The sequence below is a fragment of the Crocodylus siamensis genome, chromosome 1 (assembly GCF_052110815.1).
Source record: "Crocodylus siamensis isolate JL-2025a chromosome 1, ASM5211081v1, whole genome shotgun sequence".
Taxonomy (NCBI): Eukaryota; Metazoa; Chordata; order Crocodylia; family Crocodylidae; genus Crocodylus; species Crocodylus siamensis.
In genome coordinates, this window is record NC_143395.1 from 292,787,630 (window position 1) to 292,805,275 (window position 17,646).

The 17,646-nt window shown below is 46.3% G+C and overlaps 1 protein-coding gene across 3 annotated transcripts in view; it reads left to right on the forward strand.

Moving 5' to 3' along the window:
- Positions 1–17,646, forward strand: part of HERC2 (HECT and RLD domain containing E3 ubiquitin protein ligase 2) — a 187,774-nt gene that overhangs the window by 83,771 nt on the left and 86,357 nt on the right. For all 3 annotated transcript variants that reach the window (XM_090064853.1, XM_090064869.1, XM_090064860.1), the window contains exons 27-30: positions 10,725–10,939; positions 16,499–16,631; positions 16,790–16,917; positions 17,044–17,239. In XM_090064853.1, the coding sequence (XP_089920979.1) occupies positions 10,725–10,939; positions 16,499–16,631; positions 16,790–16,917; positions 17,044–17,239 (672 nt within the window). The remainder of the gene's footprint in view (positions 1–10,724; positions 10,940–16,498; positions 16,632–16,789; positions 16,918–17,043; positions 17,240–17,646) is intronic.

Consider the following 17,646-nt stretch of genomic DNA (forward strand, 5'->3'; position numbering starts at 1 on the left):
TGTTGGTCCTTGTTATCCTTTGGGGCACTCTGGTGAACAGATGCTCCCCCAGATCCTGATGCACACCCCTTTTATATTTACAGGCAGCCACCAGGTGGCCCCCCTGAGCCTGTGCTTTTCCAGGCTGAAGAGCCCCATGGTTCTCAGCCTTCCATCATAGGGCCTAATCCCTTGCCCTCTGATCATGCGCGTGGCTCTCCTCTGGACTCTCTCAAGCTTCTCGACATCTTTCTTGAATTGTGGAGCCCAGAATTGGATGCAGTACTCCAGCTGTGGCCTCACCAAGGCTGAGTACAGCAGGAGGATGACATCCTGGGATTTACTTGAGAATCAACTGTGGATGTAAGCCAGGGTTTTGTTTGCATTAGCAGGTGCGACATCGCATTGGTGGCTCATGTTCATCTTGTGGTCAGTTCTTCCCTCCAAGTCATAGCACTGCTGAGCCTATAAGTGTGCTGTGGGTCGTCTGTCGTTCCACCCCCGCCCCCCGGCCGAGGTGGAGCACCTTGCATTTTTTGGTATTGAACATCATCAGGTTGTATCTGCCCACTTACTAAGCTTATCTAAGTCTTCCTGGATCACTAGCCTATCCTCGGGTGTGGATGCTTTGCCCCAAAGTTTAGTGTCATTGGCAAACCTGGCCGGTGTGCTTCTGATACCAATGTCCATGTTGTTGATAAAGATATTGAAGAGAACTGATTTCTATAAGCATGTCAGCAACAAGAGAAACATATGGGAAAATGTGAAAGGGGGAGGCAACCTAGTGGCAGATCATGTAGAAAAGGCTGAAGTACTCCATGCCCTTTTCACCTTCACAGGCAAGGTCAGCTCCCAGACTACTGCACTGGATAGTACAGTTTGGGGAGGAGGTGAGCAGCCATTGGAAGTAAAAGCCTAAGATTTCTGAGTTCCTTGGGCTCAGTCTGACTGAAGGCAATGAGGCTTATCACACAAGGCATCAAGAGAGATTTGTCACCTTTCCACCTGGCTACTAAGAGGCACATAATAGTCAACTTGTGAACAAAGGCCAGAATTATTAGGTGGAGTATACTCCTGTTTAGCCTCTGTTGTGGTATAACTTAAGCAAATTATAAGCTGCTTTTACTCTTGTTTATGATGTTTGTGATTTATCCACATTCTGTATTTGCTTTCTTTCCATTTTGATTTGATATTTTCATGGAGGTCTTGTGAACTGCTTTGTCTTGCTGGTCTGGAGTTTCAGAGATACAGGGTGTAGCTGTATTACTCTACAGGCAGAAGGAATCAGAACTTGTGGTAGAGGTGTGGTATCTTTTATTAGACCAACTAGATATTTGCAATTTTTTTTCTCTTAATTTGCAAGCTTTCAGGCACACTTGCCCTTCTTCACATGTAGGAGAACGCAAAGATTGTAAAATTTCTTGTAGGTGGAAATGAAATGGTCTTCAGTTTTACTTTTACAGGTCAGTTACTTGGTTTGTTTCATGCTTAGCTTCCTGGATCAAACTTGTGAGGACACTTGAACTAGTGCAGGAAAAATAATGTTGTTTCTGTGGGTATGGGCAAACCGGCATAGGATAAAGACAACTTGTATATCAGCATGATATTGTATCATCTTAGCAGCTAGTGGACATGTTAGCATCTAGCTGTAATGGTTTATTATATTTGGACATGATGATGCTTACATAGCCTGGATCAATTTGGTGGAATTGATCCCAATTCTTTGCCTGTCTTTAAAGCGTTGTGGATCATCATGTGGAGATTCACCACGAGGTGGAATACCAGGGTTTCGTACAACTCTAGCACTGTTTCACCAATGAGGCAAGGGAGCCTTTGGCAGTGCTGCTTCCAGCATAATGATTTTTTCCTTCTGCTTCTTGGTGACCCAGCTGATCAACTTTTCCCAAGATTTATAAATGTGTTCACAGGATGCTTTAACCCCAGGAAACAAGTGTTTAGTTGCTAGCTAAGCAGCTGTAAGACAATGGTTGAATGAATCTTTTAGGTAGCTCAAGAAGAGTGGGGAAAATTATTCAAGGCCACATTCTTCTTTACTTATTGTGTGTCTAAGTGTGGTCTCGCTCCACCTTTCTTGACTGGAGATGGAGTAGGATCTAACCATTGCTTTCATGAGGTGGTCCTGGCCTGCTGTATTTTGCATAATATCTTCAAGACAAGGGATAAGTCACTGGGCAAGGGATGGGTGGAGAAGGTGGACTGGCTGCTTGACTGATTGACTAACCACAGCTGGCATGCCATGACCATAACAGGCAGGAGCACAGAGATTTCATGGGGAAGGACTTGACACCCACTTTTGGGGAGGGGTTTATAATCTGGGCTTGAACCCACATGCAGGTGTCCTCAAGTGATATATGCTTTGACTTTGGTTTCTCCTTTTGGCTGAATGTGCATTGACAAGTATGCAGGGAACAGTAATAACAAAGCTTAATTAACTGTGATTGAATTTTTTTATGCCACTGAGAAAATAGAAGTGCTAAACTAGAGAAGAGTGTGTGCAGGGGCATCAAACAGCAGTCTGGAGCCCTGTGTGGGGAGTGACAGTGTACAAGGGATCAAAGTGTATAGTGGGGTGGGCTAATGTTCACCCTCACAGGCTCTGTGCAGCAGTCTTTGGTGGGATTTTAGCCACAAAAGTGCATCTCTGAAGAAGCCAGTGACTGGCTTGTCCCAGCTCTTCTTCTTCCAAAGCCTTTGTCACCAGCTCCTGTCAGCCCTTCAGAGCTTGAGTCACTGCAAGGAAAGTTCCAGCCCCTTAAAACAGGGCTGCCCAACTTCAGAGGGGCTGGGAGCTGCATGCTATATGAGTAGCATGAGCTCTTCCTGTGCTTTGCTCCTCCCCCTTCCTCCTGCCCCCTGTTGCATGGACAGTGAGTTTACATGGTGCCCTTTAGCTTTGCTGCTCTGCCCCAAAGTTCCTGGCTGCTGCAGCCATAGAATTAATGGGGAGAGTGGTGGTCATGCAGGAGCCCCTCATGAGCTGCATGTGGTCCAGTGCTGCCAGTTGGATAGCTCAGGAATAAAGAAATTTAAAAAGCGGTCGTCATTCTCTCCTTAGCTTCAGGGAGAAATCCTCAATCTCCCTGCAGTTGTTGGGATGCTGTGGTAACAATCCTCTTCTCAACCTTGGGGGGCCTGGGGGGAAGCCCCTGTTTCTTCTCCTAGCACCTAGTCATTTCCCCAACTCCCCAGTCGTTCCCCCCGTGCCTTTTCCTGGGGTTACCAGCTTAAGCCATGGCTTGTCTGCCTGCACCCCTGGGTGAGGCATGCAGTGGTGGCAGCCCTGGGAAAAGCTGTGGGAGCTGGAGGATCAAAACAGGAGCTGGGGGGAAGCCCCTGTTACTTTCCCCAGCTCCTGGCTTGATCCCCCAGCTCCCCAGCTGTGGGCAGCCCCAAGGGAAGCTGTCCCAGTACTGCTTGCCTCACCTTGGCAGGGGTGGGGCAGCCGCAGAAACAGCCGGACGAGCCACGGCTTCTCCAGGGGCTGCTGGATCAAGCTGGGGCTTCCCCGACTGCTCCCCCAGCTGCTGCCGCCGGCACTGCCTGCCTGTACAGTCTATGGATGAATCTCTTTGAATTGATTCATAGAGGTTAATGGGTCTCCCGATTTTTGATTTGGCCATTTGGCTGCCTAATGTTCTCTGAATCAAATCAGCTACTGAAGCTTCTCACAGCCCTACTGATGGCACACGGTAATACTCAAAGGGTTGTTTTCAGCTACACAGATCTGATGCTTCTGGTTTTTCTTGCTGTTTGAACCTTGGAGAATGTGAATAATGGGTTATATGTAACAAGAAGGCAGTGGAAATGACTCTTTGCAAAAACCAAGAAGAACTTGACTTAATATGTATTGTTTTTGCAGAGGGTGTTCTTGGGACTCCTGTGTCAGCCAGGAGTTCGGGACCGTCAGCTACTATGAAACATGATAAACCACTCTCCATGGCAGTTTTAAGGCTAAATTTGAGTACTTTCTGCATGTAACTGTTGGGTGTTTTTTTGCCCATGATAATATAAGTCTATCAAGCCATCAATATTTATGTACAGTGATTGCCAAGGAAATTTGCTGTGACATTATTTTTTAAATCGGGGCATAAGGGGAAAGGGGGAGGGTCTCTTTTAAAGTAAAATGAGAGCAGCAGCAACAAGGATAATCCTTTTGGTTTTGTGGGTTTTTTGTTTTAGTTTTTATGGGAGGGATTCAACAATGCTGCGTTGTAGCTTGCACTGCCTGGGGTGGGTGGTGGGGGATGGACATAAGCATTCAGTGGGCTAAAGTCTACAATAGCATAACAAATTGTCATGGACTAAAAAAAAAATCCTCATTTTTAATGGAGACCTTTGTTTTGTAGTATGTAAATCAAAATCTTTAAGAGGCCTTCACTCTTCATCTACCACATGTGTAGTATCCATTGTGATTTTTTTTTTTTTTTAAGACTCAAATATTGTTTGTCTATTCCTGCCAGTAGTTTTTTATCCTTTTGCTAACCCTGTGCTTTCTTTTGCGTGGGTTTGTTGAATTTATCCTTGGGGCTAAAAGAGAATGTAGTTGAGTGTGAATGGGAAATAATATGGAAAAAATGCTTATTATATGGAGGGGTTTTATTAAAGTTGTTGCTATTGCCTTGCCTGAAATATTGCAGTATCTGTTCCTGGTTTATATGGGTTATATATTACTTTCATCATTATTTGGTCTTTGAGTGCCTTCCAGCAGCACATTAAGTGATAAGATTAGCATCTGTTATGGATAGTTCTTTTGTTTTGTTCTTTCTCCAGGGAAAAAGAATTTGTGTGGGCAATGATAAGCAACTAGTTGCTCTTTTCTCCTTTCCTCCCCACTTTTTATTTTTTGGTTTTATTTTGGTCACATCTCAAAAAAACAAAACAAAAAACCCCCAGCCTTCCCCCCCCAACAACCAAAAAACAAAAAAAAACAAACCCAAAACAAAACAAAAACCAACTCCCAAAGAAGGGTGGTGGTGGCGGTAGTCATTAAAGAGGATTAGGAGGAAAAGAATGACTAGAATCTTAAGATCTACTTATTAAAGAGGGGGAATAGCATTTAATGAGGAGGTCTTTAAACTGGGTTCAACAGGGGCAGGAAATAAAAGCCCATATGTAAGTGAAGGTCAGGGGAATGAAGATAAAGAAAGCAATATGAGAAATATTAACAAGGTTTTAAGGAAGAATTAGGATTGTTATGCTGATTTGCAAGAAATATTAGAAATAAGTGGGAAGTACTTGAAATCCTAGTACATAAAATTATGAGGTTTGGCATAGAAGATATGACTAGATAGTAATACGGATGGATATAGCTCACTCAGGGAAGACGGGCAGGGGAGAAAAGATGTTGCTTCACATACAGTGTACAATTTGCATGTGTAATGTCCTTGTTCTGAGGTTCAGAACCAAATACGAGGTGAACATATTTGATCTTGATTTTTCAGTATGAATACAGACTGTGAAAGTGCGGGGCCTCACGATCCTTCTGACTTTTTGGGTTTTAAGCAGGAGGACTTCTGAGCAGGTCACCGGGAGAGGATCCCGCAGCTCCTCCGGCCCACAGACCACTACCCCATGCTCCTTATTCACATGGGCACCAATGACACGGCTCGGAGCACCCCCAGCCAGGTCATGAGGCGCTACAGGGAGTTGGGAGCGGGGCTTAGGGGTCTGGGAGCTCAGGCGGTGTTTTCGTCGATCCTCCCAGTCTCGGGCTATGGGCTGAGGAGGGAGAGGAGGATCCACGCAGTGAACCAAAGACTGCGGAGCTGGTGTCATCGGGAAGGCTTTGGCTTCCATGAACACAGCCCGCTCTTTGGCGAGAGAGGCAGCGAGCTGCTGGGAAGAGATGGCCTCCACCTCTCTCCCCTGGGGAGGAGGCTCTTCTCAGCCAGGCTGGCTGACCTGCTCCACCGGGCTTTAAACTAAGCCCGCTGGGGGATGGGGGGACGACTGCCACTGCTGGCCCGCTGAGCGACCCTTGCAAAGCCAGCAGACCAAGGCACTTAAGGGAGCCCACCCCTGCCCCAGCCCTGGCACAATCTGTGGGCAAGGCAAGAGCCCCCAAGGGCACACTTGCCTGCCTGTACACTAATGCCAGGAGCCTGGGTAACAAGCAGGAGGAGCTTGTCCTCCTGCTCAGTGCAAAGAATTATGACGTCATTGGGATAACGGAGACCTGGTGGGACTCCACCCATGACTGGACCACGGGTATAGAGGGCTATACCCTGTACAGGAGGGATCGTGTTGACAAAAGGGGCGGGGGTGTAGCCCTCTATGTGAAGGAAAGCTACATGTCCCTGCAAGCTGATGTTGGCGACCGGCATGGACAGCTAGAGACCCTCTGGGTAAAAATTTGTGGGAAAAACGGCACAGGGGACACAATGGTGGGAGTCTACTACAGACCTCCCACTCAGTCCTGAGCTTGACCAGGAGTTCGCCCAGGAACTGACTGAGGCCACTTGCTCCAGGACCTTGGTTGTCATGGGTGACTTCAATTACCCGGACATCTCGTGGGAAGATCACTCAGCAAAATCCGAGCGGTCTCAAAGCTTTCTCTCGTGCGTGGATGACCTCTACCTGACTCAAGAAGTCTATGGGCCAACGAGAGGCAAAGCGCTGCTCGACCTGGTACTGGCTACGGGGGACGACCTAATCGGCGACCTAGTGATCGATGGGAAGCTGGGTGACAGCGACCACAAGCTGATCACCTTCAGCATCCGTCGTAAAACTGGCAAGTCAGTCAGCAACGCAGAAGTCCTTGACTTCAGAAAAGCCGACTTTGACAAGCTCAAGAGGCTAGTCGGTCAGGCCCTCAGGGACTGTGACCCCAGGGAGATGGGAGTTCAAGAAGAGTGGTTGCTTCTCAAGGAAGCGATCTTCAATGCACAAGCTAAATCTATTCCAACATGGAGGAAAGGCAGCAAGAAGGCACAGCAGCCCTCCTGGCTCTCCAGGGACCTAGCAGACCTGCGGCTAAAAAGGAAAGCCTACAAAGGATGGAGGACGGGATTCACCTCCAAGGAGGATTATTCTGCACTGGTCCGGTCCTGCAGGGAGCAAACCAGAAAAGCCAAGGCTGCAACTGAACTCCAACTAGCTTCAGGCATCAAGGACAACAAAAAGTCCTTTTTCAGATATGTGGGGAGCCGGAGGAAAAGCAAGGGCAATGTTGGACCCCTGCTAAACCAGATGGGGCAACTGACAACTGACGCCCAGGAAAAAGCCAACCTATTAAATAGGTACTTTGCATCAGTCTTTCATCAGTCCCGTGGGATGCCCATGCCTGCTGTGGGACAGGGAGATCCGGGTGATGGGGATCCCCTACCCTCCATAAATGCTGACCTCGTGAAGGAACACCTTGAGAAGCTGGACACCTTCAAGACAGCCGGCCCTGACAACCTGCACCCCAGGGTACTCAAGGAGCTGGCGAGCATCCTAGCCCAGCCCCTGGCACGGATCTTTGAAAACTCCTGGCGCTCTGGTGTAGTGCCCGAAGACTGGAAGAAGGCCAACGTGGTGCCGATCTTCAAGAAAGGGAGGAGAGTGGATCCGGCTAACTACAGGCCCATTAGCCTGACTTCTATCCTGGGGAAGATCTTAGAAAAGTTTATTAAGGAGGCCATCCTTGATGGACTGGCCCAGGCTAACATCCTAAGGGATAGCCAGCACGGGTTTGTTGCGGTTAGGTCTTGTTTGAGCAATCTCATTTCCTTCTATGACCAGGTGACCTATCACCTGGACTAGGGAGAAGAGATTGATTGATGTCATATATCTTGACTTCAAAAAAGCTTTTGATCTGGTATCCCACGATCACCTCTTGGCCAAACTGCCCAGTTGTGGCCTTGGCTCCACCACGATCCGCTGGCTGGGAAACTGGCTCCGTGGTCGGACCCAGAGGGTTGTAATCAATGGCAGTCACTCATCGTGGTGCCCTGTGACCAGTGGGGTCCCTCAAGGCTCTGTCCTGGGACCCATCCTATTCAACATCTTCATTAATGATGTGGACATTGGAGTCAGGAGTGGACTGGCCAAGTTCGCCAATGACACCAAACTGTGGGGCAAAGCATCTACGCCAGAAGATAGGCGGGTGATCCAGGCTGACCTGGACAAGCTCAGCAAATGGACAGCTGAGAACCTCATGGTGTTTAACACTGAAAAATGCAAGTTTCTCCACCTTGGGAGGAAAAACCTGCAGCATCCTTATAGGCTCGGCAGTGCTACATTGGATAGCACTACAGAAGAAAGAGACTTGGGGGTCATCATTGACCACAAGATGAACATGAGCCTCCAATGCGATGCTGCGGCTAGTAAAGCGACGAAAACGCTGGCTTGCATCCATAGATGCTTCTCGAGCAAATCCCGGGACGTCATTCTCCCCTTGTACTCGGCCTTGGTGAGGCCGCAGCTGGAGTACTGCGTCCAGTTTTGGGCTCCACAATTCAAAAAGGATGTGGAGAAGCTTGAGAGAGTCCAAAGGAGAGCCACGCGCATGATCAGAGATCAGGAAAACAGATCTTACGATGACAGGCTGAGAGCCATGGGACTCTTTAGCCTGGAAAAGCGTAGGCTCAGGGGTGATCTGATGGCCACCTATAAGTTTATCAGGGGTGACCACCAGGATCTGGGGGAACGTTTGTTCACCAGAGCGCCCCAAGGGATGACGAGGTCGAACGGTCACAAACTCCTGCAAGACCGTTTCAGGCTGGACATAGGGAAGAATTTCTTTACTGTCCGAGCCCCCAAGGTCTGGAACAGTCTGCCAGCGGAGGTGGTTCAAGCACCTACATTGAACACCTTCAAGAGTAAATTGGATGCTTATCTTGCTGGGATCCTATGACCCCAGCTGACTTCCTGCCCTTTGGGCAGGGGGCTGGACTTGATGATCTCCCGAGGTCCCTTCCAGCCCTAATGTCTATGAAATCTATGAAAGTCTGAGTAGAGGGGGAAGACAGCAAGGATAATTTTCTATTTTTAGACAACCAGTACCAAGCCAAGAAGAGGAAGCAGGTGTATGGAGCCTTTTAAAAATTAAACAAAGCTTCCACATCACTGAATCTGGGAGTTATGGGAAGTTTTTAATGGCTGTGATACTTGCTGGGAAAGTGTAAAACAATAGTGCTCAGACCATCCAAATTCTTAAATTGTGGTACGGTCAATTTTTCATACACATGGTAGAGAAGTTGATGGGGGAATTTAGGTTCTTCTCCATTGGCTTCTTACTAATAGGGAGGAATTGGTTGAGAATTTGCAGAGGGACGGCCAATGGTGCGATAGTTTTTTCAGTGAATAGAGTTCATGATATCAAGGGAAAAAAAAGGGAGGATAGCAGAATAAGAATACTGGTCTGTGTAAACGTAGACTTTAACAAACTCAGGCAGCTTTAGGCTTGCTACCCATGGAAGCCTACCTACAAGAAAAAGGAATCCAGGAGAGTTACTTGTTCTTAACAGACAATGTTCAAGGCCGAAGAGCCTGTGAATAAGAATAGAGTTTACTTAAACCATGCTTGAAACTCTTCAGTGTTCTGGAAGTTAAAACTTACCAAATAGAAACCTGGCCATGAGAATAAGTGTAAAGCTCTAATGGAAGCACATGTTAGAAATTAGAAAGGCTGAAATATGATTTGACAGATACCCAGCAGAGATGCAAAGTAACAGAAAAACTTGTGTTAGAAGTAAGAGGACGGAAGATGGAACTGAGTGCACACTTAATAAATTTGTGAGTGATGCAAGGCTGGGTGTGGTAGCAGACACTTTGGAGGGTTCAAAATGATCTTTATAAATGGGAAAATCTGAAAAAGAAGGCATGGTATTAAATAACATTAAAGGATCATCAACTTGAATGAACCCCCATATAGGGGTGGAGTGGGGAAACTGCTCTCCTGGATTATACGAAAAAGTATGCGTTTGTGAGAGTCGTGGTATTCACTAGTGAGGTCTTGCTTGTGTCCAATTTGGGGTCTCTCTCAGTAATCCCGAAGAGAACAACAAAACTATTAATTAGAGGGCTTAAAAGTCATATGTGAGGAAAAATTGGAAGAACAGATTTTTTGATCATTTTTGTATTTGAAAGAAAAACCTGTTATGAAGAGAGTGTTGACACCTTGTAGTGCTAACAGGACAGAGAAATACTTAGTGGGTTTTAAATCTCCCCCGAAGGAATTTGGTTTGATATTTGCAACAGCTTTCTAAGTAGGTTTTTGGTTTAGCACTGAAACATTACCCAAAGCACTGTTGACGTATAAGTTAGACAAATATTTGTCTGGGCTGGTTTAGACATAATTCTGCCTGAGCAGGGGTTTGGTCCAGATGATTTAAGGAGGGAGTTAATGACCTTGAGAGTGATACTGTTGAGGGCCCCTTCTAGACCGCTTTTCTGGATTAGATTGAATCTGTCACAATGTGATTCATAGAATACTTGCAAAGACCTTCATGATCCTGTCACAGCTAATGATACCAGGGAAGTTTCTCCTAACATTTGGTTCACATATTAATTAACTTGTACTTTAAAGATGTTTTATCAATTATTTTACTGATTTAAGCCTCAGGAAAACCAGTATGAGAAGCTGAGAATGTGAGCCACTGTGTACGAGGGGCTGTTAAATTTATTCTTGTTTCATGAAAATGTCTTTTTTTTTTTTTTCATTTTAAAGAAAAAATATTTAGTTTAGACAGCTTAGTTGCACAACAAAACTTTTATCTACATTTTGTTTTCCCTCTTATTAGAATGGCTCAGGTCATCTATCTTCTCCGGAGGTTTGCAAACCAGTCAAATACATTACAGTTACAATGAGGAGAAAGACGAAGACCACTGCAGTTCACCGGGGAACACCACCCCAAGCAAATCAAAGTTGTATTCACATCGACTCACATTGAGTGACCATTCACAGCCTTTTCTGCAAGCTATTGCGGATAACAATATTCAGGATCACACTGTGAAGGTAAGATTTTCTGTCTCTCTCCACCACAAAATTGAAAAATGTTGACTGTTGCGGAAGCCACTTATAGAACTGGAAGGGACCTGTAAGATCATCAAGTCTTGTCCCCTGCTGTGGGCTGGAAGTTATTGGGCTCAGATGAGCTTGACATGGTGCCTGTCCAGCCTCATCTCAAACACCTCCAAGAGGGGTGCCTGCACCACCTCTGCTGGGAATGTGTTCCAGATTCTGGTGACCTTTACAGAGAAAAAGTTTTTCCTTGTAACCAACCTGAATTTTTACTCTCTATTAGTTTATGCCCACTGGTTCTTGTCCTCCCTTGAGGTGCCCTCCTGAATAGTTGATCTCCTAGTTCTTGATGCTCCTCCCCGACGTACTTGTAGACAATTATCAAGTCACCTCTTAGCCTTCTCTTCCTTAGGCTAAACAGGCCCAGTTCCCAGAGTCTTATAGGGCCTACCCTCTATGCCATTAACCACACGGGTGGCCCTTTTTTAATACCCTATCAAGCTTATCCACATCCTTCTTGAAGTGTGGTGCCCAGAACTGTGCACAGTATTCCAGCTGAGGCCTCACCAATGCCAAATAGAGAGGGAGGAATACCTCCCTGCATTTACTGGTCAGAGGCTGAGGCACAGGAGAGTTTTGTTTGCTCTTTTGGCAGCCTCGTTGCACTGTTGGCCCTTATTTATCTTCCAGTTGATCGTGACCTCCAGGTCTTGTTAAGATGCTGTGCCACCCAGTGAACCCACCACCTATTGTATATATTTGTGGTGGGGTACTTCCTACCCAAGTGAAGAACCTTGCACTTTTCCTTGTTAAACCTTATCTGATTTCGTTATGCCCATGCTGTCAAAGGTGATCTGCAGGGAGGGATAGAGCTCTTTCATGTAGATGGCCACACCTTCTCCCTTCTTCCCAATCTGATACTTCCTAGAAAGTCTGTAACCCTCAATATTTACTGCTCAGTCGCATGTATTGTCTCACCAGGTCTCAGTCAACCCAATCAAGTCAAATTCCTCATCACCCAGAAGAAGCCCCAGTTCTTCCTATTATTTCCTATGCTGCTAGCATTCATATGAAGGCATCTAAGCTCTCCCCTAGTCACCTCAGGTTTTCTGTCATGATGTCTCTGCCTTAAGTTGTCAGTACTCATCTGGACATCTGTTGTTTGAACACCCTGCCATGCGTCATTGTGGGTAGTGGATTCTGCTTCAGCAGCGGAACCTTTTTCCTGGCCCCCAGACGTGTGTAGTTTAAAGTTTTCATCAACAAGTTGGTGATGAATACCATCCCTTGCATGTAGCCTGCTGTAGTTAAACTGCATACCAAGGTGGAGGTATCCAAAGTCCACGCGGTGACACCATTTTCTAAGCCTACAGTTGACCTCCTTGATACACTCCTGATGCGAGGATTGCGGAGAAGACAACTTGCGCTCCTAGGTCCTTGAGCGTTGCACCCATGGTCCTTTAGTCTCTCATGATCCGCCCAGGGTTACTCCTTTCTGTGTTTTTTGGTGCCTACATGGACAAGGAGCATGTGGCGGTAGTGATTAGTAGGGTGGACCAGTTTAGGAATACTTGGTGTAACATCACAAATTTTGGCTCCTGGAAAGCAGCAGACCTCTTGAGCAAAGGGGTCTGGCCAACAAATGGCTTTCTTGGTCCCGCAGCAGAGTTTCCCATGCCTATCACTCTACATTATTTCCTTTCTGGGGTTGGTTGATCCTGCACAGGTGCATAGTCTGTAGATGGTGAGAGGGCTTTGTAACTTGTGCAGTGTTATTGGTGGGACAACTGATGCATACTGTGGCTTCAGTCCTGATGTGACCAGTTTCCACCCACTATTGGTTGGAGTATCTTCTTCAGGCTTGTTCATCAGCTTGGTTTCTGTGGCGTTCTCCAAGTGCAGGGCCTGGCAGTAGGCATCAGTTTCTCCCTCATGATCCCTGATGGTATGCAGCTTGTCCACCTCTTCTTGTAGCTCCTTCACCTGGCTCTCCAGAGCCTCCACCAGGGAGCACAACCCACAAGTAGGAGCGCCTGTGCCCATGCCTTGATCTCAGCATCCAGAAGATGTCAGGCAGCCCATGCAGCCTGGAGTCAAGGGCTCCATCTGCGTGGAGGCCAGGACCATAGGGTCTGTTTGAGTGTAGACGTCCAAGGCACCGTGTGGATGGGCCATGCAGTCCAGGAAGCCTAGGAGTGTGCAATGTATCCATCACCATAATGCAAGATGACCCTGGTTGCATGGCTGCCTGGGTGTTTATATGAGTACGAGACCAGGTGGGTTTTATTGCTCCCATGTGGTCCTCACCAGCTGCTGCTGCTGCTGTGGTTAGGTAGGCTGATTTAATCAGCTACCTGTAGGGGGATCTCCTAGCTTTCCGAGTGGCCCAGGGATTCCCAGGGTCTCAGGTCCCTCCTGTGCATCTCACATCAGAGCCAAACCTGAATACCCAATTTAAAAGCTAGGTGAAACAATTATTTTGGAAAAACAGTATTCCTAAAAGTATAGCTGAGAACTAGTAGGGAGTACATTTTCTATCTTGAATTCTTGAATTTTGAACGAAAAACCCTACCTTTTTCAAGTGATATATGAAAACATAAGTACCATACTGGGTCAGACCAATGGTCTATGTAGCCTAGTAATATGTCCAACAGTGGCAGAAGCAGGTGTTATAGGGGGAGAGCATTGAACTGGATGTATATATTTAGTGATCTATCCCCAGTTCCTTTTTGACATTCACCATTATAGGTTTACAGATGCCAGAGGAAACATCTCCAGTAGTTCTAATTAATAGCTAATAAAGGATGTAAATATATTATTATGGGAAATTATATTTAATATTTCCTGAGGTCGATTTAGAATTTTAGTAATATTAGCAATTTGTGGCTGATCCCGTTACACTAAGATGGAATTGCCTTCACCTTAAAAAGTCCAAAGATGCTGTCAGTTTAGTGACCTTCCTGCATTTTATTTCTTAGCTGTATACTCCCCTGCACCATAGGGATTTTATGCAGTAGTTTACTGTACTAGTGGTTGTGAAATTATTATTTACCTCGTGCTTGGATTGGTTCCTGCTTTCAGAACTCCACCATAATTATTTTTCAGCGCAAATCGATTTCAGGATCTCACCCCCTTTTCCAACCTTAAACCCAATAAGCAATGGTTTTAAAAATTGTTCTTGGGAGCCTGGGCAGAGATAGCAGTGAGGAACTGTGGGAAGTACTTAAGAATGAGTTTAAATAAGATGGCTGTCTGGGAGAAGACCAGAAGTCATGGAAGTTTGTTTTTTTTCATTATGACTGTATTGTGCCTGATGGGTTCTTCGTGCTATTGCCTTCAGTACAGGATTGATGACTGCGTGGATCTTTATTATTTTCATAGTTTCATCGTTTGTAGGGTCGGAAGGGCCTGAGCAGATCATCAAGTCCGACCCCTGCCATGGCAGGAAAGAGTACTGGGGTCAAACGACCCCAGCAAGGTGTTCATCTAGCCTCCTCTTAAAGACCCCCAGGGTAGGAGCCAACACCACTTCTCTTGGAAGTTGTTCCAGATCCTAGCCGCCCTGACCGTGAAGTAGTGCTTCCTGATATCTAGCCTAAATCTACCTTCTGCCAGCTTGTGACCGTTATTCCTAGTCACTCTTGGTAGTGCCTGGGGGAACAGGGACTTCCCCAGTGCCTGCTGATCCCCCCTGACTAGTTTGTAGCAGGCCACTAGATCCCCCCTCAGCCTTCTCTTTTGGAGGCTGACCAGGTTCAGGTCCCATAGCCTCTCCTTGTAGGGCCTGCCCTGCTGTCCCCTGATCATGCGAGTGGCCCTCCTCTGGACCCTCTCCGTGCTGTCCACATCCCTCTTGAAGTGCGGCGCCCAGAACTGGACGCAGTACTCCAGCTGCAGCCTGACCAGCACCACATAGAGGGGGAGGATCACCACCTTGGACCTGCTTGAGATGCATCTGTGGATGCATGACAAGGTCTGGTTGGCCTTCCTGACTGCATCCCCACACTGTTGGCCCATGTTCATTTTGGCATCAATGATGACTCCAAGATCCTTTTCTGCCTCTGCACTGACGAGAAGGGAGTTCCCCAACCTGTAGGTATGGTGCTGGTTCTTCTTCCCTAGGTGTATCACCTTGCACTTGTCAGTGTTGAATCCCATCCTGTTCTCATCCACCCACCCCTGTAACCTGTCTAGGTCTGATTGCAGCCTATTCCTTCTAGCATGCCTACATCCCCCTATATCTTAGTGTCATCAGCAAATTTGAACAGGGTGCTTTTTACCCCCTCGTCCAAGTCACTGATGAAGATGTTGAACAGTGCGGGCCCAAGGACCGAGCCCTGGGGAACCCCACTGCCCACATCCCTTCAGGTCAAAAATGACCCATCCACCATCACCCTTTGGGTGTGGCCCTTCAGCCAGTTGGTGACCCATTTGACTGTGTAGGTGTCGACACCACAGCCCCCCAGTTTCTTAATGAGACCAGGGTGAGAGGCAGTGTCGAAGGCCTTCCAAAAGTCCAGGAAGACTATGTCCACTGCTACCCCTGCATCTAAGGATTTGGTGACCTGATTGTAGGACACCAGGTTGGTCTGACAGGACTTGCCTCTAATGAACCCGTGTTGGTTGCCTCTAAGCATAATCTCCCCTGCTGGCCCCTCGTGGACATGTGCCAGGATAACTTTGTCAGAAAGCTTACCCAGGATCGAGGTAATACTAACAGGCCTATAGTTTCCCGGGTCCTCCTTCCTCCCTTTTTGAAGATGGGAACCACACTGGCTCTCTTCCAGTCCTCTGGCACCACACCAGAGCACCACGAGTGCTCGTAAAGCTGTGCCAGGGGTCCCGCAGTGACCTCAGCTAATTCCCTCAGTACTTTGGGGTGGAGATCGTCCGGACCAGCTGATTTGAATACATCCAGTCCCTCCAGAAGTTCCCTGACTAGTTCCTCACTGACCCTTGGCCTAGGTGCGCCTCCCTTGTTGCCTAAGGGGGGCCCAGAGGTGGGGTTGGCTGTTCTGGTCCCTGCTCAGCTCAGGAAAATGGAGGCAAAGAAATCTTTAAATATGTTAGCTTTGTTGTCTGGTATGATGACCAAATTTCCTAGCGTGTCTTGCAGGGACCCCACGTTACCCGGTACCTTCTTTTTGCCCCCTATGTGTTTAAAAAAGGACGACTTGTTGTCCTTGATCCGAGAAGCTCGTCCCAGTTCCATCTCCACCTTGGCCTTCCTGACTGCACCCCTGCAGCCCCAAGCAACAGAGGTATAGTCCTCCCTTGTGATGGCCCCTCCCTGCCATTGGGTGCACGTCTCCCTTTTAGCTAGAAGACATTCCTGGATGCTTTTGGTGAGCCATGGGGGCTTCTGCATCCTCCTGCCCCCTTTGATCCGACTTGTACTTTTGTTAATTTTAGTTAATTTTATATCTGGTACCCAGTCTGTCTTCTGAATTTTAGTTAAGGTTATGAGGGTTGTTGGATTTTAACTTGATTGCTGCCTCTTGTGTTCTGCAAAGTGTTTTCTGTACAGTGTTGTATGTTTGACTGTTTTTGTAGGATTTCTTATGTCAGATAGAGAGATACTGTAAACAGTGTCATTTGACAACACCAATTACATTCCCTCCTGAACATCCTGTGGAAGAAGTAGGACGTTTATTGTTATGTTGCCTTTTGAAGCATGAGGATTTAGGTAAGTAGACTTGAGAGAGCTGTGTAGGGCCGTGTCCCCCCCCCCCTTGCTTTATACCTTCTTCCTCCTCCCTTTTTTCTCTTTTTTTGGCTCTTAACTTATACTCATTCTCCTTGATCTTAAAATAGATATTATTAGTTTGTTTTTTTCCTGCTAAGGGCACGTGGCATTGTCTTTAGTTCACCCATCTACATTAGGAGTGGACCAAGTCAAACACAGGACATTACCAAAATCTGTAGTTGATGTGTGTCGTGTTGTGTACCAAGCAAAATGTTCGCTAATTAAGGTAAATCTCTGAGTTCTTTGTTTTTTCACCTTAATTATTTCATTTAAAAATAATTAAGTTTGCAACTGATGTTTTTATTTGCTTGCTGTTTTGTGTGCGTGTGTAACCATTCCATTTCTGTGTTAGACCCATCAGGAACAAGGCCGCTCCTACAAGGAAGTCTGTGCTCCTGTTGTTGAACGTTTGCGGTTCCTATTCAATGAATTACGTCCTGCTGTCTGCAATGATCTCTCCATAATGTCCAAGTTTAAACTTCTGAGCTCCTTGCCCCGCTGGCGGAGAATAGTTCAGAAGATCATTAGAGAGAAAAGAAAAAAGAAAGGTAAGGCATTAGCTGTGTAATATGTAATAAACGGATCTTGGTTTTCTCTGATTTAAAAAAAAAAAAAAAAAATCCCCAATTTTCAGATTAAAAAATGTAACCCCAAATCCACATTCTTCCATGGTTAGAATGAAATGCCACTAATATATAGATTCCTCTTCCCTCTCGATTTTAAATATCTATATATAGATATACAAAATACACTATTGTCAGGAAAGTAACAGATTAAGATTTTTTGAAAATGTTATTTCAAGATTTGTTTTCCAAAGTGACTTGACTTAGGGGCTTCAGTTTTTTCAAAAGTCTTGACATTTTTAAGACTGAAACTTGTTTAGGCACAATTCTCAGCTTGCTTTCTTACTCATCAAAACATTTGTTTTTCCTGGAAAAAGTCTGGGTCAGCGTTA